The following is a 27670-nucleotide window of genomic DNA, read 5'->3' on the forward strand; positions in this document are numbered from 1 at the left end:
AACATAGAGAGAAAACCGACCCATCATAGAGAGAGACACTGAATTTTTACGAGAAATAGGGAGGCAAAATTGGTGAAAGAGTGTCCCAATTTCCGAAAGATTTGTTTTTCATGGTTTGTTTACCCTTTATTGCTTTAAAGAGTAAGTAGGTGCCTGCCTTTAGGATCCGTTACATCTTTCGTGCGCGGGACAAAATTACTAATTCACAAGAAAATAGTAGCCTTTTTTTGAGAGAGGTTTGCAAACTAGGCCTGACAAAAGTTATTAGGGCCAAAAAACTGGCGTTACAGGCAAAACTCCTGACTAGTACCTATTGCCCTACTACCTAAATTAAAAAAATAATCCTGTATTGGGGGGAGAGAGGTTCCCCTGAAGGTACATACTACGCCACAATGACACATTCCATCCCGCCCATCCCCCTCCCCGATGACGATCCGCCCTCTAAAACAGCCCGGGGATTTTCCGGGTGGAGGCCCTGAATTCCCGAGTTATTTTTTCCGAGTTACGAAAAAACCGAGTCGTCCCGAGTTATGACGTCATTTTTGGAATTTAGTGACGTCATTTTACATTTCATAACTCGGTTTATTTTGCTTACTTTAACTTTTCGAGTTATTTTCCATTTTTTTAACTCGGGAATTTTTACTTCCTGTAGCTTTCCGAGTTATTTTCCATTTTTTAACTCGGGAATTTTTGCTTCCTTTAGCTTTCCGAGTTATTTTCCATTTTTTTAACTCGGGAGTTTTTGCTTCCTTTAGCTTTCCGAGTTATTTTTCTTCATAAAAAACACCAGCTTTAATCTATTGATAAACCGAGTTATGAAATATAAAATGACGTCACTAAATTCCAAAAATGACGTCATAACTTGGGATAACTCGGTTTTTTAACTCGGGAATTCCGGGCCTCTTCCGGGTGATCTGATCCATGGTCCGGTAAAATCAAATGAATTCACGGAAAAGAATGTTATTGTCTCGCTGGCTCAATTGAAACCGAATCATGCTTTCAACATCTCGAATCATAAAGCGAGGCGAAATGTACATAGAAACAAAACAACAACATTCACAAATCACGACCTTGCACTTCATCAGTTCTGCAAGGACCCACGAGCTTAAATTTAATCTTGTTTCTGACTGTCTGGATGGATGTGTTTTATACTGCAGAACCACAGGTATTATGTAGCTGTCTGGACTCTTTTTTACAATTCTTGATGCAAACCAAACGTTGGTATTGATCTTTTTTATTAGAATTTTTGAAAATGTTTACAATCATAAAATCGAACAAGACCAGACGATCTCAATCGAACGGAATCGACGATCGAACCAAATCGAACGCAATCGACCGATTGAAAGTCGATTGTCGATCGTCTGGACAAGAAGTTTGAATCTGATCGAATAATTGTGATTTGACCAGACGGTGTCAATCGAACGAATCGAACGACGCCGAATCAATCGAACGCAATTGAACGCAATCGAATAATTGCAATTCGATTGTCGAACGCAATCGAATCGCAATCGAATATTACCCAGGATTTACTGTTCGATTGCTCCGATTACGTTCGATTGTATTCGATTACGTTCGTCGATTGATAGCCCTTTTTTCAAAGAGGATGTCCTGTTGAATAATTATGTAGTCCAGCCATAAAAACAATGATAAAGCCATGCATAATTACTGTATCATGCATATTGTAATAATTATGCATGGTTTTATCATTGTTTTTCTGCTGGACTACATAATTATTCAACAGGGTGGCCTCTTTGAAAAAAGGTCTATTCAATTGTGTATTAGATTTTATTCGCTTTGGTATGGTACTTAAGCACTCGGCCACGCCACCCACGCTAAAAAGCTCTAACAGAGTGATCCAATTTGATTTAATCGCAATCAAACTCATCGAACATAATCGTAATTGAACATTAATCCAATGTAATTGACAATCAATCGAACCAATCGAACGTAGTCAACTCTCAATCGAACATTACTCGAACGCAATCGAACACAATCGAATATTACCCAGGAATCGGCCGTTCGATTAAGATTCGATTACGTTCGACAATCGAATCGCAATTATTCAATCGCGTTCGATTACGTTCGATTGGTTCGATTGACACCGTCTGGATTTGATTGTCAAACTTAGATTCCTGGGCAATACTCAATTGCATTTGATTGCGCTTGTATAACATTTGATTGGTTCTATTGCTAGTCAATTATGTTTGATAAGTTTGATTGGCCTACTTCCTTAGATTTTTGGCTGCTCCTAGACTAGACGATCTCAATCAAACGGAATCGACGATCGAACCAGTCGAACCAAATTGATTGCAATCGACCGATTGAAATTCGATTGTCGAATGCAATCGAATGTCAAAATTCTGGGTAATATTCAATTGGTTCGATTGTTGTTCGACTGGTTCGATCGTCGATTCAGTTCGATTGAGATGGTCTTCTGGCTTTATTCTTGCAGCTTTCCAACATCCAAGCTCTCAAACATAACAAGCCGAATGAAATTACTTTCGATTTCCCGTTGAAATAATGCGATGAACAATCCTGGGGTCAATGAATCGACGATCTTTTTTATTTTTTATTTTTTTATTTTATTTATTTGATAAAGCAGGTTAAAAAAACGCAGACTAAGCTGATGTGGACATGCAACTAAGGACTATATTACAAATGAAAAATAGTTAAAATGTATTAGAATTATGTATATGCTGTAAATAGAGATAAAAGAATTATCAGTGCAGAGATTTCTGAAGGATAGTTAACCAGAGAAAAAAAGTAAAAGCTTGATAAGCTTATGTGGCTTAAGTGAGATTTAGTTTTGTTATAGGAGTTAATTAGAACTAGACTTGAGCTAACCTAATGTAACCTATTAGTCATAAAAACCTACGCATGTGCAATATAAAATTAAAAGCTATGTATCTAAAAATAAATAAAATTTTAAAATCTAGGTCATCAAAGTGAGATAGGGAAATTAAGCAAACGAATTGTTTTGTTTACCAAGAATATAGCTAAGATAGGACTTCAAAGTTTATGTTCGTAATCAAAGAATTTAATGTAACGCAAAGTTCATGGGAAATGATGTGTAAGTTGTTTGATAAAGATTAACTAAATAAATACATAGTCATCTCTAATATTGTATGAATTATATGTAAAAGAAAATCTATTGATCTTATCTTTAAAATTTTTCAATTTATTCCTAAAGATGTCAAATTTTGATTCATTGGTAAGTTCATTCGGCATTGCATTCCATATCTTGGAAGCTCTAACAACAAAAGTATTTTGATTTGTTGTTTTGAATTGTTTAGCAATTTTTACTTGATTGTCCCTCCGTTGAGGAGTAGATTTTGAGTTCAAAATACAAAACATATTTGATAGTTCTGAATCAATATTTCTGTAAAATATTTTGTGCATAAGACATAACAGTCTTCGTTTATACAAATATTCAATACTCATCCATCCAGCTGCCTTTAGTACCTCATCGTCAGACAAATGGTCTGGTGGTTGGAATATTCGTCTAGCAGCTCGTACGTGCAGAATTTCTAGCTTTTTCAAGATAACATTATTGTTGCCCCATACTGTTATATTATAAGTAACGGATGGGATAATCGTTGCAAAGTAAAATTTTGACATGACAACATTACCAAGAATAACCATACGTTTCAACATTTTGATTTTTGTGCGATAGTGCTTTTCGTTTTTATCAATTTGTACTCTCCAGGATAAGGAATCGTCAATGGTGGTTCCCAAAACCTTCTGGTGGTCCACAATTTCAAGGTTTCTTCCATTCATGGCGATGTTCTGCAGTGGACCAATAAATTTACGTTTGGAAATGATCATGATTTTCGTTTTTCCAGGATGGATTATCATTCCATTCAGAGCTGACCAATTGTGCAGTTTATTGGCAGCTGCTTGGATTTTTGGTATCAATTCATCAATAGTATCTGCAACACTGGATTCTGTAGTATCGTCAGCAAACATTTCCGTTTCATCTTGATTCTCATCCTCAAGAGTATCGTCTGATTTTGTTGCATCAAACGCAATCGACCATCAATCGAATGCAATCGACCATCAATCGAACGCAATCAAATATCAATCGAATCTGAAAATTGCGGTAATACTCGATTGAGATTCGATTGCGTTCGACAATCGATTGCGTTCGATTTGGTTTGACTGGTTCGATCGTCGATTATGTTCGATTGAGATCGTCTGGCCTAGAGTATCCGAGTACCTGCCCAGTTGGCGACCAAAATTTTTTTTCAAATTTTTCACTTTACTTTTTACTTTTTTGAAAATCCTTTTCGACCAACGGTTAGACAACTTTTAACATGCTCTTCGTATTTGTTTTTATTTTTTATTTGAGGCAATAATCTTCTTAGAATAAAAAACTTTCGAAGCGAGCGGTACTATTGCCCAGTTCCCGACCGACGTACCAGTCTGCAACTGATCGCTAAAAAAAGAAAATCAGTGCTCTACTTGCATGAATTGATCAGGATGATAAAAAAACTCATAAGGTTTCCCGTATTTAATTTCTTTGCACTCGTTCTTTTGTTTTAAAATAGCTCACTTCCCTTCAGCATGTTTTTTTTGAATTTTTCTTCAAGTTGCCATTTTTTTCTAAAGTTTGTTTTTGTTTTGTTTTGAAAGTGGCAGTCTATTGAGAGTCTTCATTTGATAAAAACGCGGGAATTTTTTATGTCTACCCGAAGATTCAATATACCATTATACGCATTGGAGTTGTCAAGTTAAAGACCGTGGACATGCCCCTTTAATGTTTTGATCGCAATGTAAAGTCTTTTTTTTTCTCAGCATCTGGAATGTTTTTGATCGCAATGTAGAGTCTTCTTTTTCTTACTTTCGATTTTGTCGGTCGCAGACTGGACGTCTACATCAACTTTTTTATCAATATTTCAGACAAAGGAAACCCTATTGAGCTGATTTTTATATAAATGCTTTCTAACATACTCATCGTTTTGGACAAGTATTTTTTGGAGTGGCAATTGAAGCATTTTTTCTTACAAAGCTTTTTTGTCCACAGGTAGTAGCCATTTTGTATTTTTTTCGAAAAATCCGACTTTTTAGTGTGCTTCCGTGCAAATTTGGATTTTTCAGATTCTACTTTTTCTTTCGAAAAAATTTTTTTACACAGTACAGGAAATAGGTCAAGGCAGATAACTATCAAAAGGAATTCTCCAGAGGTTTGTTTTTGTATGACTTTTCTGGGTTCAAAGACGTTCGGTCGCCAACTGGGCAGGGGACTCTAATACATGATGTATGTATTGATGATTAGTGCGTGCCTGCGCCTGCACAGGTTTGAGGATTGAGCCGAGAAAGCTCGCAGAACGCCCGCAAGCTCGCAGAACGCCCGCAAGCTCCCATGCGAATGAAAAACTTTAATCTGTCAATCATTTTCTCAAGCAAAGAGAACGCAGAGCAATTCTAGCTTTGCGATAGTGTCGCGGATCATCAGTGGATAGTATTCAATCATCATTATCCCTTTATTTTCATTCCTAGAACTTTTGCAAAAAAAAGGAAAAATAGAAAAGTTGTATTTTTTACTGCCCTATTCACATAATGAATTTGAAAGATCTTCTATGACAAAGTGCAAATATACTTTTCCCGTAATTTTTGTACGAAGAATAAAAGTCTATATAATGCTAAGATAATGCTAGGCTTTTCATTTTCGAAATTTTTCTGGAATCCAGAAAACCCAAACTCGAACAATTGAACTTGTCGAACCAATCAAACAGTCGAACTAATCAAACTCCATCGAACGATTAAAGTTCGATTAAAAGACTTAATCAAAACCTAATCGAACACTCACAATTTTTGAAGGAGTTCAATTCTCGATGACGTCGGCATTTTTCTGGGAGCATTTTCAGAAATTTATTTTTTTTTTTATTTGTTCTTTATTTAACGTTGGTAATAAAAAATAGTTACAAGTACTAATTAAATCCAACATGACATTCGAATATTTACTATATAGTAAATAATATTTTAAAATTTAAAAATACTAGAATATAGAACAGAGTTTGCATGAACAATAGATTTCGGCCTTGATAATTTTTCTTTTAAATTCAGCCAAAGATTCAATAGTTTTGAATTCTAACGGTAGTCTATTCCAAGCTTGGCCAGCTCGGAAATTAAAGGAATTCAAGCAAACTGTGTTCCTGGGAAGTGGAAGTCTAATTTGAGCGCCTCTTCGAAGACGAGGACGTTCGTTGGAATTGTCGTCCCCGTTTTCATTTACATCTTCATCCGTATCTATATGACTTTGGATGAATTCAAATTGGTCCCAGCCTAATTTATTGCCGATTTTATTGACACTTTTATAAACTTCCACAAGCATAAACTGGAGATTTTTAGTATGGATTGACTCACATTTAGCTTTCTTCAAAAGTTCATCATAGTTAAGATTGATAGAATTTTGCTTAGCCTTGAGGGCCCTACAATGAGTTTCGTTAAGAAGGTTGTGAGCCAATTTACTACAAAACATCCAGATGAGAGGACAATATCTAAAAGCAGATAAAATAAAACTATTAAATAATAAATCTGCTTGCTCTTGGTTTAAATATGCTCTAATTCTAAAAATAGTTTTGGTCTTCTGTGCAGCTTTTTTGCAGATGTCCTGTACGTGATTATAAAAAGTGAGGCCACTGTCGATAGTTACTCCAAGCAGTTTCACGCTCTCGGAAGACTCTAATGTAATATTTCCAACATTGAAAACTATATTTGCATTCTTTGTGCCTGGAAACAACACCTGAAACTTCTCTGGATTTGCAACAAGGGAGTTGTGTTTAAACCAAGCTAAAATGATTTCTAGGTCTAGAATTAAAGCTTCGAGGGCCTCATCTAGAGACGAAGCACTTTTGTGCAGAGTATCGTCATCAGCGAAGTTACAGAGGTCGTCTTCATTAACAAAGAAAAACAAATCATTGATAAAAACATTGAAAAGAATAGGTCCTAAAATAGATCCCTGAGGCACACCAAATAGCAAAGGTAGCCAATTACTGAACGATGAACCAACTCTGACCCTATGCTTTCTGTTTTTTAAATAACTTTGCATAAAAGCTAGGCTTCTACAATCCAATCCATATGCATAAAGTTTTGCGATCAGAAGATCATGAGGCAAACAGTCAAAGGCTTTAGACAGATCCATCAGAATTGCTCCAATCTTTTTTGATTTGGACAGTGAATTCTGCCATTTTCGTAACATATTTAGTAAAGCACTCTGCGTGTTATACTGTTTACGAAAACCACAGAGTCCGTTAGAGAAAAATGATTCAAAGAAGGTGTTGAGTTGATTTGAAATAAGTTTTTCAAAGATTTTAGCCAGAGATGGGAGGAGACTGACGGGCCTGTAATTATCCTTGTCATGTTTGCTGTTTTTCTTATGGACTGGAATTATATCAGCAAGCTTCAAGCTGTCAGGAAAGTTTTGAGATTGAAGAGAGTTATTGAAGCATGATGTCAAAGTTGGAGCACAAACAAATTTGGCTAACTTTATGATTTTAGTAGGAATGCTACCACTGACTGACTTGGATTCATTCAGATGATTTAAGGCTTTAAGCATATCTGAATTTGTCACAGGTGAGAGCTCAAATTTATCAGCATCACGCCTTTTTTCAAGAATTTTGATTATACTTGGATGATCAGCAAATTTATTTATGGCGGAATTGACACTATCAGAGCCTTCACCTGTAACATTGTTCCAACTTGGAACGTCCAATCTGTCAGTAACAGTATTGTAATGATCGTTGAAAGTTTCAGCAATATCCAAGTCATTAGATAAAATACTTCCATTATCAACGAGCTGAATTCTTTCCCCCGCAATATTGACCTTATTTGAGAACAAAGGTTTAAAGGTGTCCCAAAATCCCTTGGGAGATTGTTTTGGGTCATTTTTGAGGAAGAAAGATTTCTTAGCTTTCCTATTTTTATTAACAACAAAGTTTCTCTGACGATTATAACGAGCAACATCCTCAGGATTCTTTGTTTTATTAGCAGTGCGTTTAAGTTGGGAACGGAGCATAATAGCTTTCCTGAGATCCTTAGTTACATGTTGCTTATTATTAGCGCGGACAAACTTTGTTTTTTGAGGTGCATGCTCATTTAATAATGTAACAAAAATCTTATCAAATACACTATAATCAACAATATTTCTATTTTTAAGTTGACAATTTAGCTCGTTAAGAAATAAAACTGAGTCAAAATTTTTATAGTCTCTGTACTTCTTTTTCACAGGTGGTAATTTCTCAAATGTAGATTTCATCATAGTATGAATTAGCAAGTGATAATCACTAGAACCCGTTTCTAAAGCACCAGTGAATTGAAAAGAATGCTTCCTGTTCGTTAGAATCAAGTCAATACAAGTGCCATTTTTTGACTTGAAGCAGGTTTTTTGTTTGACCAAATTATAAAGGTTATGTGCATCCATGAAATTCTTAATTACTTGGTTATTGGGTTCTAAGTTAAAATCACCTACTACCATAAAATTGTCATAAGTTTGACTATAGAAATCTAATCCAGAAGACAAAGAAGAAAAAAATTGATCAATCTTTTCCTTAGTTTTATAAATAGTAGGGTTCCTATAAATCATAAAAATGCACCACTTAGTTTTCCTGAGATTGATTTCAAAGGGAATGACCTCCAAACCTTTGCGAAAAACAAAGGATGTTAGCTGATGGATTAAAATGTCAGATCTTGGATAGACTAAAAGACCACCACTGGTGTCAGTATAATCTAGCCTCAGAGGTGTCTTGTAACCAGGAAGAAGTAAAGTACTGGTTGTGTAAGATTCATCAAGCTTAGTTTCAGAAATTGCTAAAACATCTATGTTTTGTCCCAAAAAACTATGGAGATCTTTTAACTTATGTCGTGCAGAATTTATATTAATATACCCTATTGTTAGGTTTAAAGGAAATTTCAACTTTTGCTGTTTGAGATTATCAATACAGTCAAAATCGTCCTCCGATTCACTACTTAAACTTGGAGAAAACACGAATCAACATTTAGCCAAAAAAGATTTAAAATTCAGAGCTAAGGTTTTCAGACCCTTCGGATTCATGTGCAGCTTCTTTCTTGCTAAGCATGAATGATCGACATTACCATTTTCCACTAGACCAATGTTTCGTTCCGAGCAAAACTTTCTCAATTCTTTATTTTTCTCACCAACTTTAGTGAATCTGCCACCAACATCAGCTCTCAAACAAAGCTCAGAGAAACAAATTTGTGTTTCCGGACTAATTTCTCGAACTGTTTCAATAATGGTTTGAAGGTTATCCGTTGTGTCATTAATTCCTTTGGTTATGTCATTTGTCCCAACGTGTATGATGATTTTATTCGGCTTTTTCCGTGCGGTAGGTCGTACATAGTCTATCATATCTTTAGAGGTAGAACCAGAAAAACTTTTTACCACGGTACAAAAGTCTTTCGAAGACACGCCATCCCCATCCACTCCGTTCACAATACTGTCACCACAAATATACACCATTTCTCTCTTTTTCTGTTCAAGTTTTATATCATCAATATCAGATCTCTTAGGAGGGTTGTTTTCATTAACTTTCTCTTTCTCTCTCTGAAAACCATTTACACTTGTATTAAGGCTATGATGGTGACTAATTGATTTCCCATTAAGATTTTCTTTGTCATTTCTGATAGTAACTTTTTCGTTGTTAATAACATCCCTTTTTGCATCACACGTCGACTTAATAGGATGATGTGTAACATTTTCACAATTTTTGCGAAAAAAGAAATGTTTTGATGAGTATTACAGCCTTGTAAAAGAGAGTCTATGAGATTATTCTTTCTACGAATTTCTTCTTCATAAAAAATGATTTGATTTTCCAAAATATTTATCATTTTATCCTTACATTTAATAATACCAGATGTATCCTCGTTCCCCTGCTGTGTTTTGGATCCTGAACTCTTCTTGATTTCATCACATATGAACGCTTTAAGATTGTCTGAAGCCTTTTTCACCTCAGATTCAACATACATTTGGTCAATAAAATCCATAGTGCTCTTAATGTCATCACTACAAGACTCATTCAATTCTCCTTCTTTCACAAGTTCAATGTGTGATTGATTCATAAGTTTTTTTAAAATGATTTCCTCAAAGTTGATTTTCATGCGACCGTCTGAAAAAATCATTCCCACGGCTGGAAAGCCCTGAATTACTAGTATCGGAAAATGGTATGGTTTGTTTAACTTTTGATGTTCCAATCTTGAGATGTTTCATTTTTAAGGTGGGTAAATATGCTGAAAAACTGCTGATTCAGCAAAAAATATCGATAATTTTCAATATTTAAACCAAAATATCTCAAGATTTAGACATCGAAAGCAATATAAAAACGATGAATGTTATTACTATATTATGTCTCAAATGCATATTAGTTAGTAGAATCTTATATACTATGGGCATACTACAGTTTAACACGGCTGATTTAGCATTAAAACATTACAAGATTACTTTCAGTGAGAACTTTTTAAGGTTTGTTTAACTTCACCAACAGTTATTTTAAACTGTAAGATATTTCTTTTAGAAAATACACAAATCAAAATGTCTAATCACAGTATGAATGCAGGGGGGCTGAAAGAAGCCAAAGAATATATGATGGACAAAGAAATTCCACAGCTTTTTGAAGTAAGTCAAATGTAGAAATATTTTTCTCTATGATAGAGGTGTGGCTTACCCACCTCAAAAGACAGTGGAAAATGAAGTAAATGATTATCATGAAGATTTTTGTAAATAATAAAGATTATGGCTAATGTTTACCATTCCCTGAATAACTATAAAAGGTGGAGTAAAATCTTGTTAACATAATGTTATTTTAGAGCATGATGACAGCTTTGATGTACAAAAAACCAGAAGACCACATTGAATTTCTTGAAACTTGTCTCAATAAAGCTAAAGAAGATCCTAAAATCAGATGGCATTCTTTTATTCAACCACTGCCACCGATTCCAAAAGCTACTGAGAAGATCAGAACAGAAGCAGAATCTCCCCAACCGTTTGCTGAAGATGTTCTTGCAAGTCCCAAAGCTGTGTCACCTGTTCAAAATGCACCTTCAGATATTGTTCAAAAGAAGACTGAGGCTAGTTTATTAGCAGAGCAAGTGTTCAATAAACACATGCAAGAGATTGATGCGTTAGATAATGATGATGAAAAACCTTGGTATGCAGACTACACTGAAAAATATATCGACACGTCAGCTATACAAGAAAAACCTATCGTTTTTGTACTAGGTAAAGGAAGAGTTATTTGAATTTCCCATATCATTCAATTGCTTTGTTTTCTAAAGTACACATAGTTTTAAATACATAAAAGAGTTGTTTCAAATTTTTTGAAAATCTCTTTTTTAGGTGGACCAGGAAGTGGAAAAGGAACACAGTGTGCAAAGATTGTTGAGAAATATGGATTCCTTCATTTGTCAGCTGGTGATTTATTGAGGGCTGAAGTCAAAAAAGGTTCTGAAATTGGTGCCAAGATTGATCAAGCCATCAAAGAAGGGCAACTGGTCCCACAAGTTAGTCTGGTTTCTAAGTAAATAATACAAACAAGAAATTTCTGATGGCATCATTTTGTTTTAATTTTTTTTGTTTATACACTTTTTCATGGTATCAAACTAGGGATTATTCTATGTTTAGGATGTGACAATTTGTCTGTTGAAAGAAGCGATGGTAGCCAAAGCGGACAGTAAAGGATTTCTTATCGATGGCTTCCCAAGAGAAATCAAACAAGGGAAACAATTTGAAAGACAGGTACGAAACTTTTCTGTGATTTTATTTCTGTCTTTAGAAAAATCAATAATTCCTTACAGTCAAAATTAATATCATATATTCTAAATCTTAAATCGTCAATAGGTAAAGATGGTATGATGGTTATGTTAGTACATCTAACTAAGATGATAACAATGTTGTCTCGTTTAGGTTGCCTCTGCAAAGCTGATGCTAAATTACGAATGTCCGGACGAAGTTTTGACTGAACGTTTGATTGAGCGAGGCAAACATAGTGGGCGAGTTGATGATAATATTGAATCTATCAAGAAAAGATTGGTTTTGTTTCACGAGAAAACTTCGCCTGTTGTTCAACATTACAGCGAGATTGTCAACAGTGTAAGTTTTACTCTCCAGTGACTCATTTTATTGAATATAATGACAGAGCTGTATATTTATGGGTTGCTCTTTTGAAAAAGGTTAATCAACAGGATTTATCTAAATATGTACTAAAAATAAAACTGAAAAATGAACAACACGAAAATTTTGCAATTCTATCTTAATCAATTTCCATGGTAACAAACCTCTCATAAATTTGTTACTCAAAGGAGGAGGAAATGTGATACACCATATTTGAATAAGTGTAAACTGATCCATTGAAAAGATGACCTTAATTCATTCACTTTCCACTAAAGGGATATCATCTATGACATCCGCTACAGGCTCTATTTGTTACTTCCAAACAAAATCATAACTTGATGTTCTATTTAATCTTTAGATTCAAGCCAATAGAAGTATTGAAGATGTTTTTGAAGATACCTGTAAAGCCTTGGAAAGAATTGTCAACCCTGGGAGACCTTGGTATGCAGACTACACTGAAAAATATATCGACACATCAGTAATTCAGGGAAAACCCATCGTTTTTGTATTGGGTAAGTTGGATATGATTTCATCCTGTGCTGTATTTGATAAATGCAAATCTATAACATTGGCAAAATGTTGAATCATACCGAAAAGCACAATAATAGCATAACTATCAAGCGACATTTTTTGCCATGAGATTTCTTGAACATTTACTGACCGACCAATTTCCTCTTTTTCAGGTGGGCCAGGCAGTGGAAAAGGAACACAGTGTGCAAAGATTGTTGAAAAATATGGATTCCTTCATTTGTCAGCTGGTGATTTATTGAGGGCTGAAGTCAAAAAAGGTTCTGAAATCGGTGCCAAGATTGATCAAGCCATCAAAGAAGGACAACTTGTCCCACAAGTGAGTAATCTGGGAAATAAAATCATTATACTCTCTAACGACATTTCTGTAACTAATTCGTACCAGATGAATGATTCGAATGCACCAAAATCCGCTTTCAAACTCTTTTTAAGTGTCTTTCAATAACTTCATCAATTGTCATTAGAGATGATTTTTTAGACTCTACTGATTTTAACTTTTTAGTATTCTTTAACTTTTATGGTGGTGTCTTGAATATCAAACGAATTTTTATTTGTTAAGGATGTGACAATTTGTCTGTTGAAAGAAGCGATGGTAGCAAAAGCGGGCAGTAAAGGATTTCTTATCGATGGCTTCCCAAGAGAAATCAAGCAAGGGAAACAATTTGAAAGACAGGTATGGTCATCAGTATTCAAAGTTTCAAAGAAAATCTCATCAGCACAGTAAAGCATCTGTGTGAATTGAAGTCGCTTTGAGAAAATAAGTATAAAAATGTCTTGATACCGACGAACCAACTTGATTTTCCCAAATTTATAGAATTAAAATTTTACAGGTTGCTTTTACAGGTTGCTTTTGCAAGTTTGATGCTAAATTACGAATGTCCAGACGAAGTTTTGACTGAACGTTTGATTGAGCGAGGCAAACATAGTGGACGAGTTGATGATAATATTGAATCCATCAAGAAAAGATTGGTTTTGTTTCACGAGAAGACTTCGCCTGTTGTTCAACATTACAGTGAAATTGTCAGCAGTGTAAGTTTTACTTTGTAGTTCTATTATGCAGTCATCAATATTTTACCGACGTGCTGCCATCGAAACAGAAGCAAAATCTTAAAGATACCTTAGATACCTTAACTTGCGAATGAACCCTTTTTCAAGTAGATGGATCCGTCGTCACTATCCCGTCGCTAAGAATTGCTTTTTCCAAAAATTGTGCCTCTTTTAACTTGACGGAGTTTTTTTATCAGGTCATCCAAGTCAAAACTGTAGTAAACAATTGTATTCATGATATGCATCACTGCAATGTCTTCTAACATTACATCACGGACTCAAGAACAGCTGATTGGTTGCAAGTGACTGATTTTACATCACTTATAACCAATCAGCTGTTGGGTCTGTGATGTGATGTCGAAGACATTGCAGTGATCCATATCATGAATAGAGGACGTCAAGTGATCCAAGAACTCATTTCCTTAAAGTTTTTTGCAAAATGCTTTGTATGAAGGTCACGTACTTCTATGAGGCATTACTAAATCATAACTCATCTCTTTATTTTTAAATAAACAGATCCAAGCCAACAGAAGTATTGACGAGGTTTTCGAAGACACTTGCAAAGCATTAGAACAGTCGATCAACAGCCAACCTTCTACCACTGATACAAGTCTTGACCTTGCCAAACCCATCGTTTTCATTCTAGGTATGTCTTTGTGTCCCGATGGTTTTAGATTCGGATTGAGTTATTAGCTAAACGCACATGACAAAGAAAAGTGTCTCCATAAGGTATAATGGGCTTTTCCAGAAATACTCCGTACCCCCATGTTGAGGATATCGGATATCCAGGCGGTTAACAATTTCCGTTCAAAAGTGGATATCCAGGGGGTTAAATATTTACAAGGGAGCGGATATCCAGGGGGTAAAGTGTCTTTTCAAGTAAAAAATACGATATCCAGGGGTAAGCATCTTTATAAGAGAGGATATCCAGGGGGTTGAGCATATCTTTAAGAGTTGATATCCAGGGGGTCTTTACTAATAAAGTAGGATATCCAGGGGGTTCGATACTTCGAAAAATCAATATCCTCAACAGTGGGGGTAAAATTTTTTTCTGGAAAAGCCCAATGTTTGACAGGTGGAAATTTAGGCGGAGAAAACGTCCGATTTTCGGACCTACCTCTGGGTACCCCGGTGGAGGTCCTATAAATTAACCTCTGTCCGTTCGTTCGTTCGTTCGTCCGTCAATTACCAGCTTTTCTCGAGATTGGCTCATTAGTTTTTTCTGATTTTTGGCACAAAGATGCAAAATGGCAATGCCAAAAATGTGACAGAGCCAGATTTTTGAAAAAAAATTTTCCGGCCGAAAATGCTGGGAATATGCCGGAAAAACTGTTTTTTTTGGCATTTTCTCGAGGTTTATCATTAGTTTTTTCTTATTTTTTGCTCAAAGATGCGTATTAACAATGCCCAAAACATGACCGAGTCCGATTTTTGAGAAAAAATTTTTTCCGGCCAAAAAATCCAGAAATATGCCGGACCTCGCCGTTTTTCTGGATTTTCATTGGACTTTTTCCTTATAATTGGTTGTTTTTTCATTCAAAAACATTATTAATAGCAATGCCTATCATCAAGCATGTTTCAATTGTCAATAAAATTGATTTTTGAAGCCGGAAATATTTGAAAATCGCCGGAACAACCTATTTTCGCCGGAAAGAAAGTATTTCTTGAATTTCTCGAGCTGTACTTTATATTTTTTTATGAAATTTTGCACACTGATGCAAAATGACAATATCTAAAATGTGACGGTGCCAGATTTTTGAAAAACATTTTTTTCCGACCGAAAATGCTGGAAATATGCCGGAAAAACCGTTTTTTTTTTTGACATTTTCTCGAATTTTCATCCTTAGTTTTTTCTGATTTTTTGCACAAAGATGCGTATAATAGCAATGCCCAAAACATGGTCGAGTCCGCTTTTTGAGAACATTTTTGTTTCGGCTGAAAATACCGGAAATATGCCGAAAATCGCCGTTTTTGCAGATTTTCATTGGACTTTTTCCTTAATTTTCTTTCTTTTTTCACACAAAAACATTATTGATAACAATGCCCTCCATCAAACATGATTCAATTGTCAATAAAACTGATTTTTGCAACCGGAACTTTCATTTCTATTTCCCTACTCCCCTTCTCCCCTTCCCTCTCCCCTGTCAACAATCAATGATGAAATTTAATGTGTTTTGTATTTTCGCTAAACACTATATCTTCTGACTGATTGTTGTCATTTTTCTCTTTTTTGCCATCTAACTTCCATCATTAGGTAGGTCCATTCAGCATGTGGCTTGTTTTTTTCTGGATTAGCCGCCTGAATTCTCCTCGGTAAACTTTAAATACTTATTATGGAATTGTGTGCAAGATTTTTATAAGTCATATTAATATAATTAGTTTTATTTTCATTCGTTTAAACCAGAAAACTACGTATTTCCTTCTAGGTGCAAAGAGCAGTGGTCGGGAGAAGCAATGTGAACTTCTGTCACACAGATACAGCTTACATCATGTTTCACTGGATACCATTTTGAAAGAAGATTCTGAAAAATTTCAAGATTTAATGATCTCATATGCTGATAACATTCCTATGGTATGTTTTCCATTCCATTCAATAAATTTGTTTAAAAATGAACAATAAAACAATAAAATAAGCATCACTCGAGATTGGAAATCTTTTGAATTTCTTTAACTAATTTCTCTTTAACAATTCAAGACGTAAGATTGCACTTTTAGAAAGTGGTATATTGCGCTTAAGTTCGTCTCAAAACTTGTCGTTTTACATTTAGAAAAATTTCCAAATGTAAGTAGCTGCAATAGTTCCAGAATGTGACAGTTTCAGAAGATAAAACAACATAACAAAGTTAGTGCTAATGGAACACAGGACCTGGGCGTATTAATGCGGTTTTATAATCTTCTAAATATTTTCTTCACTTTTCAGGGCGTGGCATTGGAAGCGATCAACAAGCGAATCCACAACAATAAAGATAACAATGGCTTCATCATTGATGGTTTCCCAAGAACTCTCGAAGAAGCTGTCTGCTTTGAAATGGAGGTTCATTCATAACAAATTTTTCAGCCAACTTTTACTTACAAGTTATGTTGGGTGATCATTGAGAATAAAGATTTTGCTTGATAGAAACTTTTACTCGAGTACTGTGGTGCAATGAATGTAATATGCTAATTGAATTTTCTGATTTTTAATAAGCCTTCTCTGGATCACCATTTTATATTCTCCTCAATTGCGTGTTAAGTTAACGATTCTGTCTTACCAAAAAAGCCTCTTTTTATCCTATCTTTTAGATCTGTCCAGCATCGTTCGTTGTATACTTTGAATGTCCAGATGACGTTCTTCTTCGGCGACAATTGGGTGAAAATGCTGAAAGTGAGGAGGAAGAAGCAGCCAAAAAGAATCTGGAAAGTTTTCATTCCAGAATGACGCCCATCTTGTTGAAATATCCCGATAAATTGAAAATTGTAAGTAAAGAAACTTCCTATCCTATATCATCCATTCTTGGCCCCTGTCTAATAACAATGGAATCACCAGAGATGAGGAATGCTGTAATTTCTGCTTTTACATTTTCAGATCAATTCAGCACGAAGTGAAGACATTATTTTCAAAGAAACTTGTGATTTTGTCGATTTCTTGATCGCTGGTAAGTTTGCAGTCAATCGAATATGAAGGTTTCATTATTTTATCAATTCCAGACATGTTGATGGTGAAACAGTTCTTTTATGGAGCACATTCTTCGTCTCTCCTTATTTTGTGACGTAGATTTCCATATTTTGAAAATAAAACAAAAATGCCCAGATTCTTCAAATTATTAGAGATTTCGAGACTTAAACTTCACCATAAATATGAGCTTAATAAATAATAAATCTTCAATCATGAGTTTCTTCAGGAAGTTTGAAAGCGATTTCAATTTAATCGAAAACGGAACTTATTGAGCAGTAAAACGTCAAATTAAGAGCGTCAAGATATCATCAGTGTATAAGAATGGAAAATATGTTTTAAAAATGTTGCTGTATTTACGAATTTGAGGTCGACCTGACGCGCCTTAAAAGACCAAATAATAAATACTTTGATTTCAAAACAATCATGGGTATATCCGAACTTGCAGGACCTCCGTTTTTTACCTGCGCATTGACTATTTAAAAACTATATTTTTACTAACTTTTTCGTAGAAAGTACCACGCCTTCTAAAGTTCGATAATTTACGTCTTACGGTTTTGAATAATTGACGTCAGAATTCTTTTCGTTGAAAAGTCACTGTAGGGGCTTCTTCGATTTGAACGTCAAATCCTTTTTTGGACGGTGGTTTTATCGGAAGGCATTGCTAATTTTCGCGCTCAATCATAGATGAAAATGAAATTTTAAACATAAAATTAAAACCACGACGCATCATCAACTGTATTTTCGAAAGACAATAATATTTTTTGCCTTAGAACTTCACGAAATCCCCTTTCATACTCGAATCAACCTCTTGGCAAAATTTGAGAATAACAGCTCATCTACCATCTTGCGTTACACACATTTTTCATAAACTCATTTAGTATAGTAATATATTGGGATAAACCGCTACAGTCATATTTCACAAGTGACTCAACTAGCCTTCATCTTTTGCAGGTCAAAAATCACAGGTTATTAACGAAGAGCAAATCTCACCTGAACAACAAAAAGACATCGAATCAGCTGTTCAAGATATTGTCAACGAGATTGCTCCACAACAGAGTTCGAATGACGAACCACAAGTGAAGAGCGAGGGAAAACCACAAGTAGAAGGGGAAGAAGACCACATGGAAGTTCAAGAGGAGCCAGCGGGCGAAAGCGGAAATAAGAAACTTATTTATCAAGAAATGTTAAAGAATAAAAAAGTGATCTTTGTTGCAGGTAAAAGTCCTATTTCATTTCTTCGAAGTGTTTTTGAAGTTTTAAATGCTTATTTTTCTTTTGAGATCTACCAAATCAATTTTCGATTTTAGGAAGCCCTGGTACGGGAAAGAGCACACAATGTCAAAAGATAGCAGAAAGTTTTGGATATGCGCACATTTCAAAAGATTTGGTATTACGTGAAATTGAGGCTGGAACTGAACGTGGTCTGAAAATCGTCGAATTTTTGAAGAACAAGGAAAGCGTACCAGATGTAAGCATCTGGTTTTCACCTTTGAATTATAAGGTGTAAATAATCGTTCATTTGTGAAGCACTTGATCTCTTACATGGCACGTTCATATGTCAACACGAGATACAGGGGAGGGTTTGAGTTGCGAAGAAATGACATAGCCACCGTGTTTTCTACGCAATATGGAACACTCACCTTATCGGTGACTGAGCTCTAGTTTAGATGGCCGAATTTCTGCCCTGCCTATTCTAATTGTTAGAGTAGGCAGAAAGTGGGCAAGAAGCTGGCAGTTAAAACATTTGCTTGAAAAGATTGAATGAAGACATTGCAATGACGTCAAAAGATGGCAATGCATTGACTTTAGACAGCAAACTATCTGCCCATTTTAATTCACAATTAGAATGGGCAGGGCGAAATATGGGCAGTCTAAACTAGAGCTAAGGCTTTTAATTATTTTTGGGATATGAAACATCTATATTTCGAGAATCACGATTCCAGGCTCACTCGGTAAGACGAATGCTCTAGAGGGGGGTATTATTAAGGAGGGCTGGCGAAATCTACTCTAGCGATTTTCCATGGGTAGGCAGAAAAAGGAATGTAAACCTATTGAAAGATAGCAGTATGTTAAATAAAACATTTCGTTCGATTTAGAAATTGGCATTTGACATTCTCGGAGAAGCGATGTTGGAAATGGACGGTTGCCATGGTTACTTGATGGAAGGGTATCCTGCTAACGTTCAACAAATTTCCGTCTTTGAAGATGAAGTGAGTCTTCCATAACTGCTGTAAACGTCGACATATCCCTCTATTTCTTTTCTTGAATGAAACTTAAGTGCAAAAATTACAGAGAACCTAATTGTACAAAACGTAGAATCTCAGCCATTAACGATTCAATTGATTTAGGGCTTCATTTATTTGTAACGTTTACTTTGATTTGAACGTCGATCTAAGCATAGTGCGGAAAGGGGTCTGACCCCCCCCCTTCTTAGATGATCCCCCCTGGCATCTTCCAACCTTTAAAAATGCCCATCCCTCAAGGGTTTCGGGCTAAATTTTTATGGTAAAAAGGGAAGGGAAACAGTAAAGAAAAATTAAGTCTGGCAAATATAATACCACTTTTTAGTGAAAATAAAGAACTTCCTTTCATGCAGATCAAATTTCATAACAGTGCTGGAAAATAATCTACAATATATGTCAGCCCCCCTCCTTGCTACCCCCTCCTTTTTAGTGAAAATTTCTGATCCCCCCTTCTTCACCTTTTTGGAAGGTGTCACCCCCCCCCCCTTAAGAAAAGGGGGGTGGTCCGAACTATGCTAAGCCTTTGTAACTTATTCTTGGTACAACCAATATCTTAAATAATCAATTCCTTTTTCGCAGTTCAAACTTGCAGACATGGTGCTTCATTTGACCTGTCCCGAGATCGTGGCTTCTGAACGCTTTTTGTCGCGCGGACAGCCTGGTGATACACACGAGAATTATCAAGAGAGATTGGATTTATACAAGGAGCAGACTCTTCCTATGCTCGATCTGAAAGTCGATCTCGTCAAAGAGGTAGGTCGAATCAAGCTCGCCTTTTTTCTTTGACTCGTCTATACAAAAATAAATAAAACTCCAAGGAAACTCTTCAACTATGTTTATCATATTTCAGAAGTTGAAAAAGGTTAGCTTTTTAAGGAAATTTTCAAATGAAAAGGGTCAAAGTTTCTAAATTATAACTTTTGATAGAATGATAATTGCAGTTTTGTGCTCGTTGAAAAGATAATCTGGAGTACGATATTATAAAATTGAAAAATAATCAAAGGAGACCTCGCAAAATGAAAAAGATAAATAAAAAAAGAGTTCTTCTTGTAGAACTTTGCTGATCCGGTGAAGATTAATTTGAGATTGATTTTAGTATGTGCTGTGAACGATTGAGACGAAATTTTTCACGTTATTTGTAACGTCATTGGTTGATTAAAAAAAGAAGCAATTCCATTGGTCAAAATTGACGTAACGGGTGAGAAAAGTTGAACTTCCTTCAACTTTTTTTTTGTTCGTGCGAAACTTTTTTATGACGTAATCTTTCAGGCAAAAACTAGGCTGCATGCATCCCCAAATTAGTTTTGATATAGGGGATGCGAATCGGGCTCTGATATCGCTTCCGAGAAAATTGCCGAATAGCTATGTATTTTGCAGAATTTTGGCGACTTGTATTTTTCAAAAAACTCGATGTGTATTGTTTGAGTTATTTGATGACGTAAATAGAAATCAAATAAAGATTCAAATAAAAAGAACATATGGCTAAGAATCTCTCTTTCTCCTCTCTTTCTTTTTGTTTATCGAAATTAATTGAATTAGCAAACAAAACTCTCAAGATAACAAAAGACGACAAACTGTCAATCAAAGTTCTTTATCATTCAACTCTTTTTTTGGTTAGCAGATTTTTTGCTAAGTTCGGAACGGTTTTGTGAGTCTGATTCGCATCCCCTATATCAAAACTTATCAGAGGGGATGTGTGCAGCCTAGGCAAAAACGGTTAAGAAAAAATCTTTCGCGCGCTTCGCACGAAAGTGGACACCAGCCGAGGCCGTTGAAAAACGCGAGAAACGCGTTGTAATGAGGGTTTCTATGGTGTAGAACCAGAAATAACAAAATATTTGTACAAAACTAGTGCTTTTCCCGCTCTATAATTCAGAATTGAAAGCTATATGTTTAAACAACCCTATAATGTTGCTTTGAGTTATGTGAAAAAGAATCAAAACAAAAAAATATTTTGAGAAAAAATTGTATAAGAGAGAAAAGAGAGGAGAGAGAGGAAGCTTGGAGCTGTGTTATTCTGCAGCTGTCGTGGGAGCTTTTAGTTTTTAAAGCTAAGCTTCTAAGTAAAGATTTTTTGTGGCTTTAGGTTTTTCTTGTCGTTCTTTAGCAGTTCAGACTCACAAGTCTCTCAGTTTCAAACACTCATAATTTGATAGTGGAAATCTAATCAAACGTCTTTTTTACAAACAAATATTTTTGTGAGATGATTAGAACCGATTAGTCGTAATCTCTATTAGACTTTCATAAATGGAAAAAAGAAGGTTGGCTAGATAACATTTTCTACTAAAATACTCGTCCAATTTACTATATGATAGTGATGAATGAGTTCTTGCATCTGTTTATATAAACTGAATATTATTCATAACTTTGATTTTAATTCGACTTTTCAATGATAATTTTACTCATCTTGGATGAAGGAGAGATATTTTACTGGTCTACTTTTGAACGCTTTCGTAACATTTCGTTAACAGAAGTTTGCAAGTTAGCAGAAGTTTTTGTGGCTAGATTTTCTACTAATTGATAAATAGCCTATATATTGATGGATTGCTTTTTCTCTTGCATACTATTCAGAGATTGAATCAAAAGAAACAGGGCTCAAATCATTTCGCACAGCAGTCAACCTTGTATTCTTAAATATTCGTTTTCGTCAGCTGTTAAAATTCAGCTTAAAATAGCTTTGCAAAATGACAGTGGTTTTACAGAAATGGGGTGTGTTGTATAAAACTATAAAGTATTTATTGGGTAGTCAGTATAGTTCTGTGAGTTGTTTTAGGTCGAGCTTATAATTCTGTTTAGCTACATATTTTAGCGTCAAGATTTCATATCGAATCAGATGGATAGTCTTTTCGTTTCAAACACAGGATTTTTCGTAACCTGAATATCTCAAACTGATAAGGCAAGGAGAAAAACGTTCGTAAAATGAATATTCCTGGATAAAAAGTAGTATTAGAGATGATTTTGATGTTATTATCATCATTTGCTTTCTGATTACGTTTAGATTATCGTATCAGGCAATCCCGAGGAGATTTTTGAAGAAATTTCCAAACATTTTACCGAAGAGAACTCACAAACAAAACCTGCAGAAGAAACAAAACAAGAAGTCATGGCTGGTGATTTATCCAACAAAAATATCGTCTTCGTTCTAGGTAAACTCACTCTATCATCTTTTTTAACAAACTGTTTATCTCTATAAGTAGCCAGGCTAAGTATTGGATGTTTACAAACTCGTCCCCAGGGCCACTCACACCGCTTTTTGACTTTACTGAAGGACGTAAGGTGGTCGTTAACAAACTTTTTGAAAATGTCAAAAAATATTCAAATTGAAATATCTCAAAATGTATAAATGATATATTGTTGAAATTTTGTATGATGATACTTCATTATTATCTTGATCTAAAAATAGAAAAAAAATGTTAGAAATTTCAAAGACGGGGGTCATGATGTCATTTCTAAAAATAGATATCAAAATCTTGTGGCAGAAGAATCTCAACAACCAGATGGAGTTAGATTTTGATATTTGGCAGTTATGTTACAATATTGACCTACTGTGTTTTGAGTGAAAATTTCTTTTAAAAAAATCAAAAACCGGGGGTAAAAACGCAAAAAACTGTTTTTTCAAATTTTGAAATCAACAAAACATTTTTTGAAAAATCTGTTTCACTCAAAACACCCCTTGCACTAAGAGAAAGCTGTGTACAAAATTCCAAGTAAATCGGAACAGCCAATCCTGAGATTCTTCCGCCACAAGATTGAAAACCCCCGGTTTTGCTGTTTTGCGTAAACTGGCCTTAAAACTATTTTTTGCTGTAGAAAGAGGAAAAAAAGCTTTCAATATGGGATTTTTGACAGATTTCAGTTGAACTTGATGCACTGATCCAATTTTCACCTTAAGAAAAAAGTAAAGACATTTTCTTTTGCATGTCTCAGCAAATTTATGGTGCTCGCGCAGAACCCTGAGATTACCGCAAACATACAAAAAAGTTGCGTAAACCTTACTTTTGCTTGCGAAAAAGCTTAAATTTGGTGAAAAGTGATTGAAAAGTTTTCCCTAACCCTTTTATTGGCTAAAGTAACACATTTCACTGTAACAAAGCAAATTTTTAACCCTATTACTTGAAATACAAGGTGCACTCAAGTCTTATAAAGAGCACTTTCACTTTCACTTTTGCGAAAACCCCGAAATACACCAAAATCAACTATATCACTATCAAAATCCAACTAAATGTGTATGAATAGCTTCAAGAAGAAGTTATGGACGTTTTAAACAATAAATTGTCTATTAAATAACTAAAAAGAGAGAGAAAACAGAAGAAACATTACACGTACCTGTCACACATTGTGTGGCGCTGAAATTTGATCCCAATGGGAAGGAAATTAGAAAGTTTATCAAGTAAAAATGTTCCTTGGAGTTTTGAGAAGCTCTTTATATAAAAAGGAAGCATCAAACCATCACTTACTACAAGAAAATAAGCCATGAAACAGCCATTCCCTTTACCAAAAATCCACATTTGAAATTTGACAAGATTCAAGATGGCGGGTTTGTTTTGATTGTAATAAATCCGGAACTATTAACAGTACCGGTTTAAAATTTTCCGGGAATGTTCTTTGTGGCTCTAAGTAGCGACAGTAAAAATATGGAGTCGCTCCAAGAACCAGAAGGGCTAATATTGCGATTTTCGTGACGGGCGGCGGGGTGGGCGTTTGGGGCGGACCACAAAATCTGCTCAGGTACGTGTCTAAAGACCTAAAGTTTTCGACTTTCCTCTTCTTTATATGAAATAAAACTTCGGGATATTGTTAAGCAAGGTTCAAACTTTAATTTAAACCAAAAATTGAAAAATCGACCCGAAAAAGATGATCCTACCTCAGAAGTGTTAACGACCACCGTAACTACAATCGCAAACGTTATCAGAATCTTAAAAACGGAGCTAAGGGACTGGGTTCAAGTTTAGGAAGTTTAATGTTTGGTGTGTGTTGTATTTTGTGCAGCACAGACGGTTAGTGCTTGGTTAGTTAATACCCTGACCGACTGAGGACAACGGTAAATTAGCACTTTTACTATCCTCAATTAAGGTGAAAACTGCGGCTTGCTTCAAATCTTTTCAGTTCAATTACTCCTCCGTTTTCAAAACGGTAGATCCGTAAGCTCGCTGGTAACGACAGACATCAGCGTCCTAGAAGCTTTCTCCTGCAAAAAATTGGCTTCTAGACAAAATCGCTTTTTTTAACTGTAGCCGTTAAAAATAAAGTAGGAATTTTAGGGTTTAACTCAATCTTCCCTCCATCATGGCTTTTGGACGAAAAAGTCTCCAATGTGACGACTGTAACGTTCAAACCTTTCGTATACTGTGCAGGTGGACCAGGCAGTGGCAAAGGAACACAGTGTGCGAAGATTGTTGAGAAATATGGATTTTGTCATTTATCGACGGGTGATTTATTGAGGGCTGAAGTGAGTTCAGGTTCGGCACGTGCTGAAGAAATGAAAGAAATCATGGCTAAAGGAGAACTTATCCCACTGGTAAGCCACTTTCACTTTCATTTATTGGTGACGACTGCAATTATGTTATTAACCCTGGCAAGACCAATGACGGATATATCCGACATTGATTTATGCTAAGAGTCTCCTGCTAGCTTTCTAGAGCTAGAAATGAGTTTCTAATACCTTCTAGTTCAAGAGGTGTAACGGTTTATAGTTGGGCCTTTCCAATTTTTGAGAAAGGTTAAAAAAAACAGCCTGGTCGCTAAAGGGTCAAGGAGATGTTCTCCACTATATAGCTCTCTTTTACTAGTACAAAAGAAAAGTGAGTACATTTTCTGTGCGAAAATTGAAAAGTTTTCGACCCAAAATAAAGAATTGCAATGGGTAGTGAAGCCATTATATTCCCTTACTAGGTCTATACCTCAAGACATTTTCAATTTTCCGTTCCATGTTTTTGAAGCTCTCCGTGAAGTTAAGCGAAGCACGAAATGCCCTTTCTTTCTGACGTGATTCCGATACAGACATCACTTTATCTTCCAGGAAACCATTTTGGCTTTATTGAAAGAAGCGATGTTGAAGAATTCGGATTGCAAAGGATTCATTTTGGATGGATACCCACGTGATGTACCACAAGGAGAAAAATTCGAAGAATCTGTATGTCGTTATTCTTATTTACCCATAGATAGGAATGCACGTTGATGTTTCTTTAAGCATCCAAAAATTTTGAAGCTTTTAGACGTTCTTAATTTTTTGAGTTTTAAGTCGTAACATGTTCTTATTTTCACCATTTTGTGAGTATTTTTGTCCGTGAAGCCTTATGTTCTTAAATTGTTCTTTGTATTTTGGCCATTGAAAAACTGTTCTGTGTATTGTTCCATTTGAACTTTCTGTTCCCTCGTCAACAACAAAATGGTTCAAGGGCTAACCGTTGATTGGGGGCCCCTCAAATGGGCTTTTTTTTAAGAAATGTTCAGGGAAAAGTCGAGTAAATTTCTTTTGAAGCCTTACATTTTGTTCTTTAACCAATCTTCGAATTCATATTTATCATTTTCACTTTGGGTCAGGGGTATTATCTTTTTTTCTGCTATACTGTGTCAGGGGAAGAAGGGTTTATCAAGTCAAGGGGAATTGTTCCGGGAACTATCGGGAAGCCTTGATGGATGGAAGATTGGCTCTCCGTGAATAGTATAGGATTTATAAATGTTGTTATTCTTCTCATCTTTACCCAATTATACTTTTACAGGTTGGCAAATGCAAATTCATCTTATACTTCCACTGCACAAATGAGTGTATGACTGAACGCTTGCTCGGTCGCGCGAAGACTAGCGGGCGTGTTGATGATAACATTGATACAATCAAATTACGATTGAAGACTTTTGAAAATCAAACTTTGCCGATTTTAGATAAATACTCCGATCGCATCAAAAAGGTAAAACTCATACTTTACCGGAGATCAAAAAGGTGTTTTATTAAATTTTGCCAAAAGATTCCTAATTCGACTTAAACTATCCTGGGTTTTTTATTTGTAAATTGTTACTCTCAGGTACCTTATAGTGAGTGGTTAAAGATAAGCCATAAAGATTTTTACGTTTCACTCCAGTCCCTGGGACGTTGTTAGGACCTACGTTTCTAAGACAGTTAGAGTCTATCAGGATCCAAACGCATGCTTTTTCTGGTCCACTGATTATTACCAATGAAGCTTTTTCAATTTGTTGGAGACATTTCTCCAATTTGACCAGTAGAAAAGCCTTATTTCGCAACCCCTTTCTGACTGGACTGGTTCAGAATCGAATAATGCAAATATTTTAATTCTTTTTACCTTTAGATTGACGCTATGCGAGGTGTAGATGATATTTTTGCTGACGTCTGCAAAGAATTAGATACTCTTTAAGCTGTTATATTTATATTTCAATCATAATGTGACACTGTAGCATATTTTAACGACACTTAATTATAACTCTTAGTTGCTAATTTCATTTTCCCAGTTCTTGCTATGAGTAATAACCTTTTTTCGTCAAGCTGGTCTTTGTTCGATGATGATCTCAGTAGATATTCAGACTCGTTCTGAATAGAAAGTCAAGAATTAAATCTTATTGGGGACTTAAAAGACTTTTCATTTTCTAACCAAGCTTGATTCCCTATTTTTTATCTGTGACCTCTTTTGTAGTATATTTATTTTTGTTTGTTTGTGTAGAATATTTTTATGTTTTGTCTTTTTATATCGATTTTATTGACGAGAGAGAAATGATTTGAAATTGATTTGAAGGGGCCCCATCAACAACTGTATATACCCGAATTTTTGTACTAATTAATATTAACTTAAATACCAAATAGAAACTTTATTTAAAACATAAATGATCTCCCTTCTTATTATTCCACTCTGGGAAAGTGTCGATACTGATAGTCCAAGAAACATTGACTATTGAAAAGCTTTTGAAATTCGAAAAACAAGGAAACCCGGGGGGGTACTAGGTTTGCGAGGTGACGGGTATGTCCGAGCCGAAAATCGAAAATCGACCCTTTGAGAGACAAAATTTTGGTGATTTTGGGACCCTTTGAGAGACTTTTTCCTAAATTTTGGTCCATTTTTTCCA

At 35.3% G+C, this 27670-nt stretch overlaps 1 protein-coding gene across 2 annotated transcripts; it reads left to right on the forward strand.

Moving 5' to 3' along the window:
* Positions 1-10518: 10518 nt before the first annotated feature.
* On the forward strand, positions 10519-27431 carry LOC136823445 (uncharacterized). Of its 2 annotated transcripts, XM_067079633.1 has the most exons (23): positions 10519-10630; positions 10822-11233; positions 11351-11514; positions 11636-11749; positions 11918-12103; positions 12483-12636; positions 12808-12971; positions 13212-13325; positions 13496-13681; positions 14216-14345; positions 16126-16271; positions 16620-16733; positions 16982-17155; positions 17265-17334; positions 18306-18569; positions 18662-18822; positions 19451-19564; positions 20177-20350; positions 22596-22743; positions 24952-25115; positions 25617-25730; positions 26320-26505; positions 26902-27431. In XM_067079633.1, exons 1-23 carry the CDS (start codon positions 10547-10549, stop codon positions 26965-26967), a joined length of 3603 nt encoding a protein of 1200 aa, XP_066935734.1. In that variant the 5' UTR covers positions 10519-10546; the 3' UTR covers positions 26968-27431. The 2 variants fall into 2 exon arrangements, with proteins under 2 accessions (XP_066935734.1, XP_066935736.1); XM_067079635.1 differs by lacking the exons at positions 11918-12103; positions 12483-12636; positions 12808-12971; positions 13212-13325 and having other exon boundaries at positions 26902-27056.
* Positions 27432-27670: the final 239 nt, after the last annotated feature.

This window comes from Clytia hemisphaerica, unplaced genomic scaffold, assembly GCF_902728285.1.
Source record: "Clytia hemisphaerica strain Z4C2 unplaced genomic scaffold, Clytia hemisphaerica genome assembly, whole genome shotgun sequence".
Lineage (NCBI taxonomy): Eukaryota > Metazoa > Cnidaria > Hydrozoa > Leptothecata > Clytiidae > Clytia > Clytia hemisphaerica.

Bases quoted from the DNA above. Each gene is read 5' to 3' on its own strand.
- LOC136823445 (XM_067079633.1), top strand. From the start codon at position 10,547: ATGTCTAATCACAGTATGAATGCAGGGGGGCTGAAAGAAGCCAAAGAA. The intron at 12,104-12,482 runs GTAAGTTTTACT...TTTAATCTTTAG, and splicing joins ACAGCGAGATTGTCAACAGT to ATTCAAGCCAATAGAAGTAT. The intron at 12,972-13,211 runs GTGAGTAATCTG...TTATTTGTTAAG, and splicing joins AAGGACAACTTGTCCCACAA to GATGTGACAATTTGTCTGTT.